The 21,743-nt window shown below is 44.3% G+C and overlaps 3 protein-coding genes across 4 annotated transcripts in view; 2 read left to right on the top strand and 1 right to left on the bottom strand.

Moving 5' to 3' along the window:
* plekhh3 (pleckstrin homology, MyTH4 and FERM domain containing H3) overlaps positions 1-5,635 on the top strand; it is a 33,199-nt gene extending 27,564 nt beyond the window's left edge. The window contains exons 8-13 of the mRNA XM_086132911.1: positions 692-899; positions 1,364-1,491; positions 1,786-1,906; positions 2,041-2,517; positions 3,064-3,255; positions 3,474-5,635. Of these exons, the coding sequence (XP_085989037.1) occupies positions 692-899; positions 1,364-1,491; positions 1,786-1,906; positions 2,041-2,517; positions 3,064-3,255; positions 3,474-3,623 (1,276 nt within the window). The 3' untranslated portion in view covers positions 3,624-5,635. The remainder of the gene's footprint in view (positions 1-691; positions 900-1,363; positions 1,492-1,785; positions 1,907-2,040; positions 2,518-3,063; positions 3,256-3,473) is intronic.
* Positions 5,636-10,672: 5,037 nt separating this feature from the next.
* tubg1 (tubulin, gamma 1) lies at positions 10,673-15,315 on the bottom strand. The gene is made up of 11 exons (XM_086133102.1): positions 15,166-15,315; positions 14,704-14,816; positions 14,165-14,332; positions 13,996-14,064; positions 13,626-13,705; positions 13,419-13,545; positions 12,901-12,987; positions 12,347-12,496; positions 12,124-12,276; positions 11,585-11,746; positions 10,673-11,392 (listed from the first exon to the last, which is right to left on the bottom strand). Exons 1-11 carry the CDS (start codon positions 15,212-15,214, stop codon positions 11,195-11,197), a joined length of 1,356 nt encoding a protein of 451 aa, XP_085989228.1. The 5' UTR covers positions 15,215-15,315; the 3' UTR covers positions 10,673-11,194.
* Positions 15,316-15,744: 429 nt separating this feature from the next.
* Positions 15,745-21,555, top strand: retreg3 (reticulophagy regulator family member 3). 2 transcript variants are annotated; one of them, XM_086133101.1, is made up of 10 exons: positions 15,745-15,823; positions 16,055-16,311; positions 17,634-17,740; positions 18,337-18,367; positions 18,481-18,607; positions 18,885-18,969; positions 19,169-19,306; positions 19,409-19,488; positions 19,756-19,888; positions 20,006-21,555. In XM_086133101.1, exons 2-10 carry the CDS (start codon positions 16,055-16,057, stop codon positions 20,542-20,544), a joined length of 1,497 nt encoding a protein of 498 aa, XP_085989227.1. In that variant the 5' UTR covers positions 15,745-15,823; the 3' UTR covers positions 20,545-21,555. The 2 variants fall into 2 exon arrangements, with proteins under 2 accessions (XP_085989227.1, XP_085989226.1); XM_086133100.1 differs by lacking the exon at positions 15,745-15,823 and having other exon boundaries at positions 16,019-16,311.
* Positions 21,556-21,743: the final 188 nt, after the last annotated feature.

Raw genomic sequence — 21,743 nt, 5'->3', positions numbered from 1 at the left:
ATGAAGGCTACACACGAAAAGCGACGGGTTGAAAATAAGACTAAATCATTTGTTTTTGCTAGGCCACTTGAACACAATTTGTCTTTTGTTCAATGCATTTTCATTTGCCTTTAATGGGTTTTGTTTATGCACCACTTTGTCTCCTTCCTGTAGTCCTTGATATGGGCAAGGAACCGTCAAGAAAAGCATCCTATTGTGTCGTCATTCGAGGAAAAAAAAAAATCTAACTTTCGAAACCAACTTCAAAATATTTGGTGATGTGCAAAAACAAAAATACAGTCAAACCTTGGTTTTCGACTATCAACTCAAACTTTTTCTGTCGAAAACAGATTTGGTCGAGAACAGAGACGTTCAAAAACCGAGGCACGGTCAAATATACAAAAAATAAAATCGTGAAATTTTAAATTGATGGAAAATTTGTTGGGATCTCGCATTTCATTTGAGAGCATTAGAGATTGACTGTGGATATAAGAAGTCTACACACCCCTTACAATTTATTTTATTTTTTTATTTGATGTGATTTTCAAAACCCAAGACCAAGAAATAATTTCCAAACTTTGCCCTGATTTTATATCATAGAAACATTTTTAAAACCACTGTACATTGTTCTGTCGATCGTTTGATCACATTTTTTAGCCGATTATAAATCGCACCGGCAGGCAAATCTAGAACTGTCACCTGTCGGTTGCAGGATCCAGAACCAGAATCCCGAATCGGAGATGGACAACTACGCGTCCTTCATCAGCGAGGCTCTGGAGAAAACCAAGTGTCGCGAATGCGTGCCCTCCTGGGAGGAGATCCAAATGCTGATGAGCAGGCAGGAGATGCTGTGCACGGTGCACTACCCCGGGCCCGGCTGCTGCCAGCTCTACATCAGCTCTCATACCACCGCCAATGAGGTTTGCATTTTTTTTATGTGTTGAACAACTGCATTTCAGCAGTACCGACCTCCCGCATATGGAAAAAAATAATAAAAGCGACGTAAATATTTCCTTTTGTGAACGATAAAAACATGTCGCGCTTGTCAAAATGAAGAAGCGGATTGAGACAAAGTCGAGAAAATGGGCAAGAATAAGGAGAGTGTGAATATTGTGACTGTTTGCAATGACTAACTGAAACCATGCACTTTGGGGACAGATACTCTCCACGCTTTGCTTTGCTGTCGGGCGGACTTCTCCCAACTCCAAAACAATCACTTTTCCGAATGTCCCCAAAAAAAGATGTTTCATGAGCCATTGCATTTTCTAAGAGAGCAAACCATTTTCAATGCATAAAATTGGTCAATCCTTTCTGATTTGCGATGCGCTGAAAATTGTTGGCAAAATTCCCCCCGGAAGACAACCACCTTGTGTTTTCTCCAAAGGTGGTGCTGAGGATGCAGCAGCGGCTCGGCCTGAAAGACAGCAAGAACACGTTTGCTCTGTACGAGCAGAAAGCCCTGTGGGAGCAGCCCGTGTCGGGCGGCGCGCTCATCGCAGACATCCTCACCAGGTCAGACACAATCAAAAGCTTTTCAGCGTTATTCGTCAGTCAACGGAGTGGCAGACTGTGCACTTTTTTTTTTTTTTTTTTAATCTCCTGTGGTTCGCTTCCCATGCGGAACGTGATGAGGTTTGATGAGGCCACCTTGTCTTGGTGCTGTCGGTCAAACGTGACGCCCAGGGGGGGGCACGTTCCAATCGAGATGAAAATGACGCGTCTTCAGGCGGCTGCAATACAAGAAACGCAAACGATTCATTTCAAGCTACAGTCTTCATGGCTCCTGCTTTGTGAATTTGTGCACAGCATCTCCGGCATAGAATGCGAGTCCAAAGGCCAGCGCAAACTGTGCTTCAAGCTCTACTGCCTGCTGGACGCCGACAGCATTTCAGTGGACAGCATCGAGTATCTCTTCCTCTTTGAGCAGGTAACATGAGAGACATTCACTGGACACTTCATTAGGTACACTTGCGGGGTCAGGTGGTATTGTAACAATACTGTTTGTTGTGTTTTTGGTTAGTCAATTTATCAACATATATATATATATTTTGGAACCCACAGTGCCACGAGATGGTGATCCGCGGCCAGCTGCCCGCCTGCGAGGAGGACCTCCAGACGTTGGCGGCTCTCCGGCTTCAGGCAATCATGGGGGACTTCAGCACGCACGCGCCCTGCCCACCCCTGGACCAACTCTTCCCCAGCCACATGCTGGAAGCCCGCGTCCTCGTGGCCCAGGCGCTGCCGCCCTGCCAGGTGGCGGCGCCGACGGGTTGCCCCGCCGCCCAGCGCTTCCCCACGGGCCTGCTGGCGGGGGCGCTGTGGAGCCACGCGGCGGCGGCGCACAAGCAGAAGGTCGAGAAGGACCTGCGCCTCCGCAGCCGCGCGAAGGAGGAGGCGGCGGCCGTCATGGGAGCCATTTTGGAGCGCTGGAGGGACTTGGCGGGCTCCAACTGCAGAGACAGTATGGCCGCCTACCTGGCCATAGCACGACAATGGTCCGGCTTTGGATGCACGCTCTACGAAGTCGACTTCTACATTGTGAGTAGTCGCTCTTGTCTCGTTGCCGGGGATCGAACCTGCGGACCTTTGATCGCAAGCCACATTCCTAGCCAGTCGTACACACGTAGTTGACATACTCGTGCGCTCGTTTTTAATATTTCAACAGTTCAAGCATGTTAGCAGGATAGCGATAGCTGTTTGTTCCCATCAATATTTAACTCATTCACTCCCAAAGACGTTTTTAAACGTCTTTTCAGACTTGCTGTTACTCAATGAGTTTTAATAGGTTTCGGTACATAGCCGTCCGTATATGAACATTTAATTTTTGTGACTCTTAGTGATCACAATAATCATGTGTGTTTTATAGCATTTAAATGGCAAAAGCACATTGACAAATGACAGCTGAAATAATTTCATCGCATGCACCAAAATTGTTTGGACATTTGCTCTCATGCTATGCTCGGTTCGATGAATATCTCGCTATTTGCACGCAATGACTCAGGGCAGTGTCACTTATCGTTGCACAAAGAAGATACCCAGATGTGGTCCCCGAGGTCACGCTGACATTTTGAGTGTCCTCTGCAGAGTTCAACGGGGAATTTTTCCCAGAAATTGTGGTTGGGGGTGGCGGCCGGCAGCGTGTCTCTGTATCGCCAAGGAGAGGCCGAGGCCCTCGAATCGTTTCCCTACGGACAGATCTGCTCGTACGGCGTCTCCGACAGCAACACGTTCAAGATCAGCGCCGGTGGCCGAGACATGCTCTTCGAAACCAACAAGGTAACCAACCAACGGACGGAATACCGATTTTTGTCAGCAAAATGGCCTTTTCGGTGACTAGTCATATGTCCTGGATTTTTCTTGTCATGGGGATTTTGCTCTGATGATAGGTAACGGAATGCTAAAAAATAAAAATAAAAAAGTATTCAATAAATGAAAATGCAAAAATATTAGGAAATGAATCGAATCGATAACAAGTGCATGTTTGTCCGTCCCAGCTGAGCGAGATCACGCAGCTGATGAACGCATACTTCAACGCCACCCGTCTGCAGCGAGGCAAAGGTGACGGCGTCAAAATCCACGACGGCACAGCGGTGGGCTTCCGCCACCCGTCCGCGCCCGCCCTCCTGCCCTCGCACCCCGTCTGAGATGGACGCAGCCCAACGTGCCGGCGCCGGGTTGGGGGGGGGGGGGCGTTCTCTGACGCAAAGCCCTCAAGAGCTGGACCACGAACAACTTCCACATCTGCTTTCTGTCTTGGGCCCGTTTGGGTTAACTTTCCTCGAAGGCGGCCGTCATCCCTCTCGTGCGCTCCCACCTCCTTCCCGCGCCCTTCGTCGAGGAGTTTTCATAAGGTCCCGGATCAGGCCTGCGTTACCGCAGAAGTGTTGATGCAGCCAACCATGTGAACTTGGAACTGGAAACAGATGTTGCGCCTTTGCGCGCTCAAGTCACCGTGGCTGTTGTGCTCTTGTACAGAACCCTGACGGAAGGATCAATGTTGCTGTCCCGTTGTCGTCGTCGTCTTCTATGGTTTCCTGCCCACTTGTCCCTCATGCGTAGTTTGGCATTGACTGATGACGTTACAGCACAGCGCAGCTTTGCTGACATTGTAAAACAGAGGTACCTTGACTTAAGAGCCCACCAATATGACTTTTTCGTGTTACTGGCTGTCATTCATTCAATTATTAGTTGTTTTTTGTTTGTTTTTTAAAGATTTCCACAAACACACCTACCCACTCAAACACACACACACACACACAGACACAAAAAAAAAGCATACAGTGATCCCTCGCTATTTCATGGTTCGTTTATCGCGGCTTCAGTGCATCGCGGATTTTTTCAAACATATTCATAAAAAAATTAATAAATTTCGCTAAAAGTACGCAAACGGTCCGCAAGAAGAAGTCAGCAAAACAACAGCGAGTCACATAGAGCAACATATACAGTACCACATGTATATGTTTACTGTATTTTGTTATTCATACACTAACCTAACCTAATTTCTACATGTTTAAATCTTAGTATACAGCATTAAGTCATGTTAATTACTTCACAATTTACTTCTACATGCATGTATACCATTAAATTTGGCCTTTTTAAATATTATGTACACGGACCGACAGGATATGGAGGGGAGGGTGGGGGGTCGCTACTTCGCCGATTTTCGTTTATCGCAGGTGGTTTTGGTCCCCATTAAACACAATAAACGAGGGATTACTGTATTGTCACTAAATAACATGCACGCAAAAACACGGGATTGAGCCTGCGACCACTCTACTGCCTGAGTGAGGTCGTGACAACTAGAAGGCATCTCAGAAGAGGCCAATCGTTAAAAAGGACGCAACAGGATAGTGGTCGCCATTGACTCATCGGTACTGTGTTCCAAAAATGTCTGATATTTCACAAATCCTGCCAGGGTTTGTAAATTTATGAGCGCAACTGTAACTAGCATGTATGCACAAGTTTCATGCTAATGACAACAGATCTGACAAGTGACAAATCCCCAGGTTACAATTTTCTTTAGCCTCTCTCTCTCTCTCTCTCACACACACATACACAGACAAAACCTCACACGTACACACAGCCACACGAAAACAGACATACGTAGAAACCCACAAAATATGCACAAAAACAAACACACACGAAAAAAAAACCCCATGCACACAAAAACAGACGTGCAAAATGTTTGAAATTTCTTCCCCTAGCTAAAGTGTTGCCCTGTTTTAGGCTGGACCAACAAATTTTTTTTAATGCATTATATTTTAACAATGATTCCCCTCTCCCTGCCCCACCTTCCACTTTTTGATTCAAGCGTTTAATTTTACTCGCGAAGCGATTTTTTGGAGCTAATTGTGCAGTATAAGTTTCCCATGTGACAAGACATCATAAAAGAAATCAACGCCAGCAGCATGTTCCTTATCAGATGAACGGGCAAAACCTTGACTGCTTGGCAGCTGCAGGCAGCTTTGGGATGATGGAGCACAACAACAAGAAAACCCGTTTTGTTCTACAGTCACTTTATACGCTGCATGGTACCTCTTGATCTAATGTGTGTGTGTGTGTATAGTTTATTGCACTATTTTTTTAAAACTAACTTGGAAGTGCAATAAGAGAAATACTGTATGTAATTATTAATAAAAAACAAAATAACACCGTTTTATTGTATTTAATTTTTTTTACCCCTCTGAGACAACTGGTGTTTTTTTGTTTTTTGTTAATTTTTTGCTGGCCACGTTTTATTTAAAAAGGTCAAGTTACTACCCATGCGCTTTGAAAATGCCCCCAGATCGAAGGAAAAAAATTGGATTAAAAATTATTTAATTCTATTCGAATTTTCTTTTAGCGAAATGGGAGTTGACTTTTAGAAATATGTAATGAAAAAAACGACAGTGTACATATAGAAAGGTGTTGTTTTTCCTGAAAAAAACAACAACAATGTATAGAAAGGCGTTTTTAGCCGAAAAAAAACAACCATGTGTATTAAGGCGTTTTTAGCCGGAAAAAAAAAAACGACCATGTATAGAAATGCCTTTTTCGCCCCCCCAAAAACGACCATGTAATATAGTAAGGAGTTTTTATACGAAAAAAACGACCATGTATAGTAAGGCGTTTTTGGCCGAAAAAAACGACCATGTATAGGAAGGCGTTTTTAGCCCATTTTTAGCCGAAAAAAAGGACCATGTATAGTAAGGTTTTTCTTGGCCGTAAAAAACGACCATGTATAGTAAGGCGCTTTTGGCCGAAAAAAAACCCGTAAGGCGCTTTTGGCCGAAAAAAAAAACGACCATGTATAGTAAGGCGTTTTTAGCCGAAACAAAACGACCATGTATAGGAAGGCGTTTTTAGCCGAAAAAAGCGACCATGTATAGTAAGGCGTTTTTAGCCCATTTTTAGCCGAAAAAAACCGACCATGTATAGGAAGGCGTTTTTAGCCGAAAAAAAAAACCGACCATGGATAGTAAGGCGTTTTTGGCCGAAAAAAAACGACCATGTATAGTAAGGCGTTTTTAGCCCATTTTTAGCCGAAAAAAAACGACCATGTATAGGAAGGCGTTTTTAGCCGAAAAAAACGACCATGTATAGTAAGGCGTTTTTAGCCAAAAAAAACGACCATGTATAGTAAGGCATTTTTGGCCGAAAAAAGCGACCATGTATAGTAAGGCATTTTTAGCCGAAAAAAACGACCATGTAGAGTAAGGCGTTTTTGGCCGAAAAAAACGACCATGTATATATAGTAAGGCGTTTTTGGCAGAAAAAAACGACCATGTATAGTAAGGCATTTTTGGCCCCAAAAAAACCGACCATGTATAGTAAGGCGTTTTTAGCCCATTTTTAGCCGAAAAAAACGACCATGTATAGTAAGGCGTTTTTGGCCAACAAAAACGACCATGTATCGTAAGGCGTTTTTGGCCGAAAAAAACGACCATGTATAGTAAGGCGTTTTTGGCCGAAAAAAAAACGACCATGTATAGTAAAGCGTTTTTAACCGAAAAAACGACCATGTATAGCAAGGCGTTTTTAGCCCAAAAAAAACGACCATGTATAGTAAGGCGTTTTTGGTCGAAAAAAAACGACCATGTAAAATAAGCCGTTTTTGGCCGACAAAAAACGACCATGTATAGTAAGGCGTTTTTGGCCGAAAAAACGACCATGTATAGTAAGGCGTTTTTGGCCGAAAAAAACGACCATGTATAGTAAGGCATTTTTGGCCGAAAAAAAAACGACCATGTATAGTAAGGCATTTTTGGCCCAAAAAAAAAACGACCACGTATAGTAAGGCGTTTTTGGCCGAAAAAAAACCGACCATGTATAGGAAGGCGTTTTTGGCGGGAAAAAATGACCATGTATAGTAAGGCGTTTTTAGCCGAAAAAAACGACCATGTATATATAGTAAGGCGTTTTTGGCCGAAAAAAAACGACCATGTATAGTAAGGCGTTTTTGGTCGAAAAAAACGACCATGTATAGTACGGGTTTTTGGCCGGAAAAAAAAAAACGACCCTGTATAGTAAGGCGTTTTTAGCCCATTTTTAGCCGAAAAATACGACCATGTATAGTAAGGCAGGGCGGCCCGGTAGTCCAGTGGTTAGCACGTCGACTTCACAGTGCAGAGGTACAGGGTTCGATTCCAGCTCCGGCCTCCCTGTGTGGAGTTTGCATGTTCTCCCCGGGCCTGCGTGGGTTTTCTCCGGGTGCTCCGGTTTCCTCCCACATTCCAAAAACATGCATGGCAGGCTGATTGAACACTCTAAATTGTCCTTAGGTGTGAGTGCGGGCTTGCATGGTTGTTTGTCTCTGTGTGCCCTGCGATTGGCTGGCAACCAATTCGGGGTGTCCCCCGCCTACTGCCCGAAGTCAGCTGGGATAGGCTCCAGCACCCCCCGCGACCCTAATGAGGATGAAGCGGTTCGTAAGATGAATGAATGAATGTATAGTAAGGCGTTTTGGGCCGAAAAAAACAACCATGTATAAGGCGTTTTTAACCCCAAAAAAAACGACCATGTATAGTAAGGCGTTTTTAGCCCGAAAAAAACGACATAATATAGTACGGTGTTTTTAGCCCGAGAAAAACGACATAGTATAGTAAGGCGTATTTGGCCCGAAAAAAAACGACATAGTACAGTAAGGCGTTTTTAGCCCGAAAAAAACGACAAAGTATAGTACGGCGTTTTAAGCCCGAAAAAAACGACATAGTGTATTAAGGCGATTTTAGCCCGAAACAAACCACATAGTATAGTATGGCGTTTTCAGCCGAAAAAAACGACATAGTATAGTAAGGCTTTTTAGCCCAAAAAAAACCGACAGTATAGTAAGGCATTTTTGGCCGAAAAAAAAAACGACCATGTATAGTAAGGCGTTTTTGGCCGAAAAAAACGACCATGTATAGTAAGGCATTTTTGCCCACATGCAGGTGGTCAGTCCAGGCAACCCCGGTTCAAACCACCATGTTTTTTGGGCTAAAAACGCCTTACTATACATGGTCGGTTTTTTTTCGGCCAAAAACGCCTAACGATACATGGTCGTTTTTTTCGGCCAAAAACGCCTTACTATACATGGTCGTTTTTTTCGGCTAAAAATGCCTTACTATACATGGTCGTTTTTTTCGGCTAAAAATGGGCTGAAAACGCCTTACTATACATGGTCGGTTTTTTTGGGGCCAAAAATGCCTTACTATACATGGTCGGTTTTTTTGGGGCCAAAAATGCCTTACTATACATGGTCGTTTTTTTTTTGGGCCAAAAATGCCTTACTATACATAGTCGTTTTTTTTTCGGCCAAAAATGCCTTACTATACATGGTCGTTTTTTTCGGCCAAAAACGCCTTACGATACATGGTCGTTTTTGTTGGCCAAAAACGCCTTACTATACATGGTCGTTTTTTTCGGCTAAAAATGGGCTGAAAACGCCTTACTATACATGGTCGGTTTTTTTGGGGCCAAAAATGCCTTACTATACATGGTCGTTTTTTTCTGCCAAAAACGCCTTACTATACATGGTCGTTTTTTTTTTGGGCCAAAAATGCCTTACTATACATGGTCGTTTTTTTTTCGGCCAAAAATGCCTTACTATACATGGTCGTTTTTTTCGGCCAAAAACGCCTTACTATACATGGTCGTTTTTTCGGCCAAAAACGCCTTACTATACATGGTCGTTTTTTGTCGGCCAAAAACGGCTTATTTTACATGGTCGTTTTTTTTCGACCAAAAACGCCTTACTATACATGGTCGTTTTTTTTGGGCTAAAAACGCCTTGCTATACATGGTCGTTTTTTCGGTTAAAAACGCTTTACTATACATGGTCGTTTTTTTTTTCGGCCAAAAACGCCTTACTATACATGGTCGTTTTTTTCGGCCAAAAACGCCTTACGATACATGGTCGTTTTTGTTGGCCAAAAACGCCTTACTATACATGGTCGTTTTTTTCGGCTAAAAATGGGCTAAAAACGCCTTACTATACATGGTCGGTTTTTTTGGGGCCAAAAATGCCTTACTATACATGGTCGTTTTTTTCTGCCAAAAACGCCTTACTATATATACATGGTCGTTTTTTTCGGCCAAAAACGCCTTACTCTACATGGTCGTTTTTTTCGGCTAAAAATGCCTTACTATACATGGTCGCTTTTTTCGGCCAAAAATGCCTTACTATACATGGTCGTTTTTTTTGGCTAAAAACGCCTTACTATACATGGTCGTTTTTTTCGGCTAAAAACGCCTTCCTATACATGGTCGTTTTTTTTCGGCTAAAAATGGGCTAAAAACGCCTTACTATACATGGTCGTTTTTTTTCGGCCAAAAACGCCTTACTATCCATGGTCGTTTTTTTTTTTCGGCTAAAAACGCCTTCCTATACATGGTCGGTTTTTTTCGGCTAAAAATGGGCTAAAAACGCCTTACTATACATGGTCGCTTTTTGTCGGCCAAAAAAAAAAAAGGCGTTTTTGGCCGAAAAAAAAACGACCATGTATAGTAAAGCGTTTTTAACCGAAAAAACGACCATGTATAGCAAGGCGTTTTTAGCCCAAAAAAAACGACCATGTATAGTAAGGCGTTTTTGGTCGAAAAAAAACGACCATGTAAAATAAGCCGTTTTTGGCCGACAAAAAACGACCATGTATATATAGTAAGGCGTTTTTGGCCGAAAAAAGCGATCATGTATAGTCAGGCATTTTTAGCCCATTTTTAGCCGAAAAAAGCGACCATGTATAGTCAGGCGTTTTTGGCCGAAAAAAACGACCATGTATAGTCAGGCGTTTTTCGCCCATTTTTAGCCGAAAAAAGCGACCATGTACTGTCAGGCGTTTTTGGCCGAAAAAAAAAAAACGACCATGTATGGTAAGGCGTTTTTGGCCAAAAAAAACCCGACCATGAATAGTAAGGCGTTTTTCGCCCATTTTTAGCCGAAAAAAACGACCACGTACTGTATAGTAAGCCGTTTTTGGTTGAAAAAAAACCGACCATGTTTAGTAAGGCGTTTTTAGCCGAAGTAAAATGACCACGTATAGTAAGCGTTTTTAGCTGACAAAAATAAATAAATAAAAAACCCGAACCATGTTTTGAAAGACGTTTTTGCCGAACCCCCCCCCCCCCCCAATCTCTCGCAGTGAATCGGTCTTCGGGGTTCGACAGAGCCTTTGCCATGGAGGGTCAGGCACACCCGACTCAACATGACAATCTGTTTTGACACAGAAAACATAAATCGATCAAAAGTTTCTGGTATTACACTTTGTTAATTCATTACAAAAATCACAATTTCATCGAAAATGTATTTTTTTAAATAGGCCCAACAAGCAACGTAACAGGAAACATTTCGCAACCTCACGCTCTGGTAAACATTAGCTAAACGACGTGAACGACTTTTCTGACAGCAGAAGTCAAAAAGCAAGCATCGACATCGTCATCATCTTTCAATGCGTGGCCATTTTGTACTGTACCTAATGAAATGTCCATGAAGTTCTTTTTTCAGTGCAGAACCTGATTTGATCTTTTAAAATGACACTTTCCAGCACGTAACCAGATGCTGGCTCTGATTGTGGTTACCCATCATGCATTGCGCCAAGGCCAGGCTTCGCGGGACGGTTTACTGGGAAGCGCACAAAGCATTAAAGTAAGGGCAAAAAAAAAAAAAAGAAAAAAAAGGCAATCAGTCAGTCTGTCAGTGCTGGAAAAGACAGAATCGAACACTTAATTGGAGTCATTTCATCTGTTGTGTTCGTTTCGTTCACTGCTCCTGCGTTCCCCAGGAGATGTAGTCGGGCCTAGTGGCGGCGCTGTACTCATCCACCAACTGCTGCACCACCTCGCGCGAGTTGTCCAGCTCGTCGAAGTTGTCCTGGAAGATATCCTCCTTGCGGAACTGCTCCAGGAAGGCCTCGCGCTTGCGCAGCTTGTCGTACTGCCGGCACGTCCGCTCGAACAGCTACAAGAGGACAGAGTGGCACTCAAATCCTCTCATGATAAGCAAGTCTGAACAATTTTTTGACAAAAAAAAAAAGAAATTTGCCTTTTTTCCCCCTCTGTAATAAATTTTCCATTTGAAATAAACGAGGACACAAAAGGGGCCCTCCACCCAAAGACAAATCCGTTGCGTAAGTGTTGAGGTGAGACTTACGGAGGAGATGCTGGTGTGGTTGGCCATCATCAGGCCGCTGACGCGATGGGCGGAGGGCAGGTACGGCGACTTCCTGGACAACGCCACCTGGATGCTGGCAGGACCCCAAGGGATGAAACTGGCCAGTTTACGCTCCCGGATCCTCTGGAGGCTTTTGTGCACCTGATAAAAAAAAAAAATGTCCAGTTTCATAATGGTGCTTTTGAAACACCGCCAAAATGACGACAACGGGGCTGTCTGAACATTTTTCTCCAAAGGGACACATTGACATTATTTGTCTAGATTTAGAAAGAGAAAAAAAAAAGTCTTACCATGTTTCTTGGTGCACACAAGAAATACGCCAATGACCCCCCCCCCCAAAAAATATTTAAAAAACTAATACCAACAAAACTTAAATGAATCACTTTCCCTACATAAACCTAATAAAAACCCATTCTGAAAACTGATTAGAACTAACTATATAAATTTAAATATTTTTAAAAAATTTTTTTAAAGAGAAATAATATATTGAAAACTAAGCCTAAAATGCTGGCCTGTACCTGAGTGGGGTCCACCTCTCCCTGGATGATGTTGAGGATGGCGATGTAACAGTGGCTGGGCTGGCGCTCTCTGCCCGTGGACACCATCACGTTCTTGGGCTGCAGGAGTCTCCTCATCACGTCCAGCACGGTGGTCTTCCTCACGCTGGCCACCTGTGCAGCGCTTGCCCATTGTTAACACCGAAACAATCCCATGCCCGCCGTCCCTTGAGGGTCCACTCACCGACTGGTCGGTGGTGAGCGGCGTGTAGCCCGTCATCAAAAAGTGGAGGCGCGGCGTGGGGATGAGCGAGGCGATGAGGCCGATCAGGTCGTTGTTCATGTAGCCCGGGTAGCGCAAGGTGGTGGTGCTCGCCGACATGATGGTGGACACCTGTCACGGCCGACATGTTACAAAAAGCTTCAATGACATGTCAATTGCAGGTTATTCAAAAGCAGGGCCCGACGGATACGGATTTCTCTTTGATACGAACTCTCAATCGAGCATGACCTTGATATAAAGGCAACATTTTTTTGCTGCAGCTTTTCTCCCGGACTGCATGTGAGCCTAATGAGTGGATAGCCTAGTTTTCAGTCTTGAGTCTTCCGCAAGCCGAGTTAGAGTAGCAAACCACATGACTAAATTAAACCAAGAAGCTCATCTAATTTTTTTTTCAAGGTTTTCATTTCCATTCAAAGTCTACTGAGCAACTGACCCTCCAAAACAGTTCGCCAATTGTCGGACGTGAAGTTAATTCGAGCGGAGTGGGCGCTGCGTGCGCTCTCGCGCGCACTCACCAGCTGGTTGATTTGCGAGAAGGACGGGTTCTGGATGTGCAGCCGGTCTGTGGCGATGCGATTCAGCGCCGTGTTGTCCAGCACCACCTGGTGAATGACACAAACGCACGCGAGACATGAAGACAAAAGGGCCTCCAAACGAAGATGGATGAGGTGGACAGAAAAGATCATGTGGGAGGAAACGGGAGTACCCGGAGAAAACCCACGCAGCGACATTCCAAAAAAAATTTTTTTTTGAAGAATCAAAGGTCTGAATACAGTCTGAGAGAATTCCGTCCTTTGTGCAGGCATTTACCGTACAGTTGGCTGTAACTCGAAAGAAAAACTGAAGGAATTCTTCCAGAAGTGATCCAACTTTGTACACTGCACACACACAAGTGCCAGCGTGCAGACTCTGACCCCTCCGATTCCATGAGACCCAAAATACATTTTGTATTTAGCCTAATTACGTTCACCGTCCTTTATTATCCTGGGGGGGAAAAAAAACATTCTCAGTATTGAGGCAACGTTCATCTCACCACGCAGTCGGCATTCTGCGTGAGCCTCTTGAGGGTCAGCAGCGAGTTGTACGGCTGCACCACCACATCGCTCATTTCATCCTGGTTGGGGAAGACCGAGTAAGTCTGCACCAGCTTCTTCGGGTACCTGATGAGAAAAAAATGGCATCCTTATAAAGCCAGAAACTTTTTATTTATGCTCTGAAGTGATAATTTGTGCCTTTAGACCTGTCATTTAGCCTCTCCAGCAGGTACGACCCCAGACCGGAGCCTGTCCCCCCAGCAATGGAATGACACAGGACAAATCCCTGTTTTGGGTTCAAAGTTACTCATACAAAGTAGCAGCAAGCTTATGATCACACGTGGCGGGCTGGCAATAAATGTGGACAACCCCCCTCCTTGTAAGACCTGCCTTCTACTCGGCCCTTAGCTATTAGTGCCGCACTTATTACATACCGCGCCCCGCCAACATACACACGCTCGGCCACACCTTCCAGACTCACACACACTAAATGACGGTGGTGATGTGGGGTCGGGAATACTCCCAAATAAACACCCGTAGCCACAATTGGAGTTACTCGGGTATTTAGGAACTTGCCTCCAGACTGTCGCTCCCATCTGCCTCGCGGTCAATGATGTCAAAAATGTCCTCTTGGATTTTTTTACCCTGCAGAGAGCAAAAAATACATAAAATACAAACAGGTTGAATGTGTGAACTATTTCCATAGGGCGCTCAAAGATATTTATGTCCTGATTAAAGTGCTCACCTGCGAGTACCCGCTGGCCCAGTTGTTCCCGGCCCCTCCGCCATGCTCGGACAGGTAGATATTCTCGGGGTTGTATAGGTTGGCGTAAGGAGAATTGAGGATGGAGTGGATCACTCGAGGCTCCAGATCCAGGAGGACTGCGCGGGGGATGTAGTGCTCGTCATCGGCCTACCACAAACACAAAATGGCTGAATTGGGACATATTATGGAAAACAAAGTAGAAAGGGTTTGTGCTGCGTACTCTAATTTCTTAACGACTGTAACTGAAATGCAATTAAGGCACCTAAGAACTATTTAAAGCGTGAACAAAAAAGAATATAGTCTCCTTTACTGTGTTTTAGCAAGATAACCATTCATTTCAGTCTATGAATGACTCAACTGATACTTGATCTCTCCTCTGATTCCATCTACTGGAATGTTGTGTCACTGCACACAAGCAACATTTAGGTCTGCACGCTTGCACAAATTTGCAACAACTGCATACAACATACTTTCAAATCCAACACCCAGATTTTATATGTTACACGCACGGCACGTACCTGATAGAAGAAAACATCCTTCCTGTCGGTCCCTTCGGTGGCAAACTCCTCTACGATGCCCTCTGGACTGATGCCATGCTCTGCACATAGCTGCTTCCAAAACTCAAAGCCGACTGCAGACAAACACGGACGAGCAAATGAGACATTTAATGCACCCTCAACGGCACATGTGCAATTATGAATACCTTTGACGCTGAATTTAAGATTTGGTACCAATGCAACGACATCCACAAGCCTTATTAGCGTTGACCCCTTAGTGAACCTCCATGGAGGCAGAAGCAAAAACCCACATTACAGCTCAGCGAAGCTATTGCACTAAGTCTTAATAAATTTGATGACAATATTTCGGTGACGTCAATAGAGAACTGCCGCTCTGTGCAAGCTAACCCAAATGGACGTAAAGGCTATGAAGTAACACGACGTAAATTGACGTACAGTTTCATTATTTTATTTCACACGTACTTTGGTTCCCGCACTGTCCAAGTTGTAGCGTTATGATTTCCCGAGGCATCTTGAAGTCCTGGGCGGCGTTTTATGTAGCCAGCCTGCTAGCCCTTTTGCTTATTTAGCGAGCCCGCTTGCTGTTGCTAGCCTGCTTCCCGCTTGATGCTGAAGTGACACACGAAACGGACTTCTTTGTTTATTAGAGGCAGTAAAAGGTAACACTGCCCCCACAGGCGAACGTTGGTATAACGAAATGATAGCTCGCGTTAAAAAAGACAGAGTATGTACTTTATTCACAATTCCCTCTTACAATATTCCAGTATTTCTCGTTACTACTGAGGATACACATAAAGGGGCGTCTAAGTATTTTCACGTTTCATTAAAGTACATGATACAACGCACTTAAATGCTGCAGTGTCGATCAGTTTCATGCAAATGCTACTATTATAACAACGTAATGATGGGAAGTTTCATCACTTGTCATCTGTTCATCAACGTAGTGTTTATTCTGTCAAAACAAAATAAAAACAGTATTCACAATTCCTAGACATTTGAACGCAACGTTCCACTTTTGTCCCTGTGCAATCTGATTGGACGACAAGGGGCTCAGAAAAACAGCTTACGCCATATTTGCAGTTCAACAACGAGACCTCCTACGTGCGAAAATGTCCAAATAGTAAGTGTCAGCTCACTGTTCACTTTCCACAATGGCTCCATTATCATTTAGTCCCTTAATGTCGCCGGACGGGTTTTCCTAGCTCCTCTGCTAGTGATCTCGCTCTTGAAACCCGCTCGATTATCGCAAACCGATGTTGTGCTGGCGCTTCTGATCGTCTACTACCACGCGTTGTTCTCTCATTTGCACGTTCAAATGTTTTTTTTCCTCCCATTACATTTCCATCTGAAGATGTCTCAAACGGGGGCTATGGAAGACGTGGCGGCGGCGGCGGACGGTGCCGCAGGCAAGTCGAGTTCCAGTGCTGCCGGCCTCCGAAGTCGACCGGGCTCCAGCGAAAGGGACGCTCTGGTGCGGGCGGTCAAAGCGGCGCTGCAGTCCCGGCTGGGGCCCTACGAGCCGCTGCTCACCTACCTGCAGTCGGTGCTGGTGTGGGAGAGACCCTTCCAGTGTCTGCTGCTCTACGTGCTGGTCAACGTTGTGTTCTGGTGAGAATGCAACTTTTTTTGACATCTCATTAGGTACACGTCATGCGCGTTTTAACCCGGAAAGTTGATGCGAGAGTATCGAAATGCCCCGGCAAGGATGTAAATGCCAACTTTTGAGAGGCGTGCATCTAACAACGTGATTATTATTGTGTAACGGTGGCGTTAGAAACGACTTAATTTAGCATGTGATGCATTCTTAGATACTCAGTGAAGTACATATTAATGTATTTAACCACTATAGACTGCAGAAATACCAAAAACATTTAAAAAAGGAAGATTTACTTTTGTCTAAATATTGTCCAATGGAAAAATCTGTATCACTCTGAGGTGTCAGAAGCAAACTACAAATTCATGTCAGAACTGAGCCTCATAATAGTTGAGATAGTCCTAATTTTATGGTTGGAGTAACTGTACATGTGAAAAAAAAAGCATAATTATTCGCCATCTACCATTATACATTAATTGCATTGGATTTTTTTTGTAACCCCCACCAAATATTGAATAAATGGGGATTTGTCATAAATAACTACTTTCTGCAACAAACAGATGTTGGTTCAGTGAATAGTTGATTATGTGGGTGCTAAACATGCATTTTCCCTGCCAATCAATGTCCAACACAGCTTTTTTTTCCTGATTTGTACAAAAAATGCCATTGGTATTCGATTAAAGTTTGGGTGTTGTGTACTCATGTCACTTGTCAGTTTCATTCTGAATAATTTAACATCCCAGTGCCGGCGCCGCTCCCGAGTTGTGCACCTAAGCTGTGCTTTGGAAGTGAATTAAGCATTTCCCCGGCAACCAATTTTCATATTTTAGACTTACAGTCTGAGCTATTAAATTCAGGTCAATTTCAAAATAACAAAATAAAATATCCTCAATTTCAAAATATGCCTGCTCACACTAAAAGTATGACTATGAAAACATTTTGATCAGCTGTTAAGACTGCTGCACTTGCGGTGAGTGTTTGTGTGGGTTTTGTTGTTTGTCGGGTCTTTAGCGTCTAAATCTAATTTTCCAGATCTTTGCACTTTCCAGATCACATGGCTAACCTCAATTACAGGCCTTACGATGCCAACAAATTCTTGGTCAGGTTAATCGCTCGGATGTAGCTTTTTCTGTGTTGTTTTGCGGCAAAAACAACCACCATCATCTTCATGTTGTTATGTCTTGGCGCGGAATTGATGGCGTCATGTCTAAGATCAGCATTGGGTGTGCGTGACAAGCCTTACGTAACAGTCTTGTATCATTCCGCAGTCTTTTCATTGGCTGTTTGAACAAGCGGCATGTGTCGTCGCCCTTGACGAGCTGACGTTGTCCCGCAGGTTCTTTGCGCTGACGACTCTGCGTCTGTTGTTTCTGCTGGCGTGCGGCCTGGCCGCCCTTGTCTGCGTGGACGCGTGGAGGAACAAGATCTGGCCCAAGCTCAGAGGTGCTTACACGTTTTGTTCTCTGCAAGCATAATGTGCGGTCCGAACGGAGGCGATGAGCCACCTGCTGCCCCCCCCCCCCCCCCAAAGGCTGGACTCAGACAAGGGATGTGTGTGTCACCTCCAGCAGTTAATATCCCACTCTTGCTTCGAAGCGTCCCCTCTCGTAGTGCCCTGATCTTGACAAGCGGCGCAGACGATGCCTGCAGACTGGTGCCAGTGAGATTAATCTGGCCTATTTTTGGATGGTAGGAAAAAACAACAAAACAAAACGTGAAGTCACCAAGTGGATCAGTAGTCAATCTGTGAGCAACACGACAGAGCAGAGCAGCCTGTTAGTCCCCCCCCCCCCCTCCAATGTAAGAATAAAATGTAATTGCACATCCACTACAGTAGGTGGCAGTGGCGCTTTCATTTATTTATTTCAGGCAAATTGATTTTTTTTCTGTGACAAGACAAAAAAACATGCTAATAAAGTTGTTCTTTGTTGTAAGTTGGTCTCTATTCCTATTTTATTTTATTTTTTTGACGTTAGTAAGACAGGTGCATTGTCGTAAAATGAGGATGCCCTGTAATCGATATTCTCTCTTCTCCACAGTCAGAAACCAGGATGAATGTGAAAGTGAAAGGTTGGTCACTGCAGTCGAATTTTTGTCTTTCTGACAGTATTACATTTGAAACTTTTTAAAAAAATAAAATAAACCGATGCAGTGACGTTGTGTTATGCTGCTTTCATGTGTAGTTGGGGCCTGGTGCAGCCCGGCATCCTCAGCGTACCCGAGTTGTGCCACCACGTCGCCGAGGCTTGGGTCAGCGCAGTCGTCGTTGCGTCCAACCTGGCGCACTTCAAACGATTCAACCCCGGCAGGGTGAGGACAATACGAGATACGTGAAAATGTTTTTACCATGAGTGGTATAAAACAAAACTGCATAATCAGTTGAGAATGTGTTGACCCTCACGACAATGGTCAACTAATTTTTGCGACATATTTTAATCTGAGATGTGAGTATTTTTTTTTTTTTTGCGCCGATTCCTAATCCGAAAAAAATAATTCTATATTAAATTGCAATGTTGAGGGGTGGTTGGGGGGAAATTCCTATTAAAATATTTTTCAAAATGGTAACGTGTGCGCTTGTGTGTTCCAGTTTTGCATCCTGACCTGCTGCCTCTTCTCCTCGTTGGCCGTGATTGGACGGTACATTCCGGGGTTGGTGCTCTCCTACTCGGCTGGTGAGTCCCGCCAGGCGCCCTTTAAAACAGAGAAGAAAAAAAAAGATAAAATAGCAAGGTCATAGTCCAAGAGGTCAGATGTCGTTAAACTCCTGATTTACTTGGAGCGCTTGTGGATAATCTGAAATTACTCGTCGGATCCATTTTGGCTAATGAAGAAAAACAAGATGTTTTGGTCAAAATTCTCCATGTTGTCCAGTGTTGGTGATGCTCCTGGCCCCTCTGGCGGCGTACCACAGGGTTTTCCAGCGCGTGTTTGTGAAGCTGGAGCCAGTCCTGCAGCGGCTGGACTTCAGCGTTTGCGGATACATGATGTCCAAGCCGCTCGACAACCAGTGTGAGAAACCTCGTCGTCACACAACCCTTCACTTGGACTGTGCTTTTTCACTGAAGTCGCCTCGATGTTTTTATGTTTTATTTTTTTGCATATTTTCTGCAGTCCTGCGCATGCCTCTACATGGCGTTATCTCAGGTGAAGGCAGCGACAGCGAGGAGGAACTGGCAGCCTTCTGTCCTACGGTCAGTTTGTGTCACAAGCCCGAATGTCAAGGGAGAAACTCGTTGACATCACCACCAAAAAACATTTGCGATTAAAAAAAAAAAAAGCAATAGTTTATAAATCTCAAGAAAAGCAACATAAGGTGCATTTTTTCCACATGTTAACCTCCACTGTTACCAATTCCAGTTGCAAGAGTTTTTTTGTTTAGTTTTTTTTAACTGATTAACTTAGCGGCAAGTTTGTTTGTTAGGCTTTAGCGTTAAGTTTGAGTCAAAACGTTCTTTCAGTTTGACGACATCGTCGTGGCAAAGGAACTCGCTCTCACCGACTCGGAGCACTCCGATGCTGAGGTTTCCTACACTGACAATGGCACGTTTAATCTATCCCGGGGCCAGACGCCGCTGACCGAGGGCTCCGAGGGTGAGTTATTTTTCCATCTTCCTGTCTGGGCAGCATTGTGACCGGAGGCTGATAGAATAAGTTTGGATCTTCCTGTCCATGTTTTTGTCTTCTTGTTTGTTCCCCGCACTCTTTCAGAACTGGAGAGACACAGTGACGCCGAGGAATCTTTTGCTCAGGATCTCCCAGATTTCCCTTCCATCAACCCAGATGCCACCCTAATGGACGATGACGACGACACCAGCATTGGACTCCCCAGCCTGGCTCTTTCCGGACTGCAGAGTCACCGCACCTCCGTACTGGACGTGGACGCTCACCTGGACTCGGACCAGGAAGACCTCGACGCCGAAATGTCCCTCAGTGGCCTGCCGCCCGCCTCCGACTTCATGGGCGACCTGGCGGGCAACATCGCTAGCAACATGATCCGGGCGGCGCTGGTCGGCGCCATGCAACCTCGCCGACCGTCCGCCCAACACAGGCAAGCTCCCCCCAAGGCGGGCGCCCACCGCAGCTACCGCAAGCAGTCCAGCTCGGAGCTGGATACGGACTTTGACGTGGAGGACTTTGAGATGCTGGATCAGTCAGAACTTAGCCAGATGGACCCCGTCGGAGAAGGGCAACGTAGAGAGAGTCAAGGCTCCAACTTTCTGTCCAGCCTGCTCGGTAAACCACAGTAACAAAAAAACAAACAAAAAGTTACAAAACATTTAATGAGAGTTGGAGTCTTAGATAATAGCAAAATATATGTTCATGTTCAATCTCAGCCCCATGTGGTCAATATCACTTTTGGCACTGTGAATATGTCACGGAAGACTCAGTTGGATTGGTTTGATAATGAATCCTCGGCTTTTTATTTCTTATTTTGGGCGGGGGAACCATCTCATAACTCTTTACAGGGTGTGAGTTGCTGCATTCAAAATGCTGTCATTCAAATGTCGCCCTCTTTCCCACAGAGGGCTGGACAAGAAGAGGGCTATCTAACAAACACGGGACCAAATCCAACATTCCCATTTGAGCCATCCGTGTTGCTTTCCCAGAAACGTGTTTATTCAGAAGTTACCAGAGTTGTGCTGCTGTTGTTTTTTTCCCCCTTAAGTTCTCCGCGGTTGTCCAAATTTGCACATCTCTATCCAGAAGACAATCTAATTTTGACATTAAAAAGTGCACGAGATATTTTAAATTTTATTTCTATCCTCCAACCAATTGAAAATGGCAAATATTGTACCCCAATGCTTTTGCTACTTTTGTGTGATTTTCTTTTTTGCTGCGTGAACAAATTCAGGATTTGTCTCACGCCCTATAAATGACAATGTTTAAACAGCTCAATGTAAGTGAAAGTCATCTTCAACTTTTCTTTTTTATCAAGAAATATAGAGTTGCACTTGGTTTACTTTAAGTAAACCATGACAGTATTTTAGTTTGTAAAAGTGGCCCATGAATCTTGCTAGTATGCCGTGACTTTACGATGAAAATATGACTTGGTCATCCATACTGTAAGTGAGCCACAGTTCAGTTTTTATCTGAATTCTAGACTTTTAGCGTGTGATTGTAAGAAAATCACATAATCTGCACAATAAAACAGCTGGATTCACTTTACAAACAACAATTGACAGTCTGCTGACTTGTGCATTTTCTTCTCTGCAATAGTTTTTATGTGCAAATTATATTGAATAAACTTTTCAACTAAAGCGCTTGTCTTTTTGTGTGAGAACCCCAACAAAAACAACTAAACAGGCAAAGAACATTTGACAGTCTGCTCGGTTGTGGTAGTCTCGATTTTGCTGTCATTTACAATTTTAACCTATTTTGGAATCGTTCTTTTTACCAGCCGGACGGTGTTCATCCAAACTTTCTGGGCAGGTCGATACGAGCAGCC

This window comes from Hippocampus guttulatus, chromosome 16 (assembly GCF_054856545.1).
Source record: "Hippocampus guttulatus isolate MCC_2025c chromosome 16, RoL_Hgut_1.0, whole genome shotgun sequence".
In the NCBI taxonomy this organism is placed as follows: Eukaryota; Metazoa; Chordata; class Actinopteri; order Syngnathiformes; family Syngnathidae; genus Hippocampus; species Hippocampus guttulatus.
Note: the sequence above shows the minus strand (reverse complement) of the source record. Positions and strands in the feature narration are given on the sequence as shown.

Bases quoted from the DNA above. Each gene is read 5' to 3' on its own strand.
- tubg1 (XM_086133102.1), bottom strand. From the start codon at position 15,214: ATGCCTCGGGAAATCATAACGCTACAACTTGGACAGTGCGGGAACCAA. The intron at 12,277-12,346 runs GTGAGTGGACCC...AGCGCTGCACAG, and splicing joins CGCTCACCACCGACCAGTCG to GTGGCCAGCGTGAGGAAGAC. The intron at 11,393-11,584 runs GTAAGTCTCACC...GTCCTCTTGTAG, and splicing joins ACCACACCAGCATCTCCTCC to CTGTTCGAGCGGACGTGCCG.
- retreg3 (XM_086133100.1), top strand. From the start codon at position 16,019: ATGTTTTTTTTCCTCCCATTACATTTCCATCTGAAGATGTCTCAAACG. The intron at 16,312-17,633 runs GTGAGAATGCAA...GTTGTCCCGCAG, and splicing joins CTGGTCAACGTTGTGTTCTG to GTTCTTTGCGCTGACGACTC. The intron at 18,970-19,168 runs GTGAGTCCCGCC...CATGTTGTCCAG, and splicing joins GGTGCTCTCCTACTCGGCTG to TGTTGGTGATGCTCCTGGCC.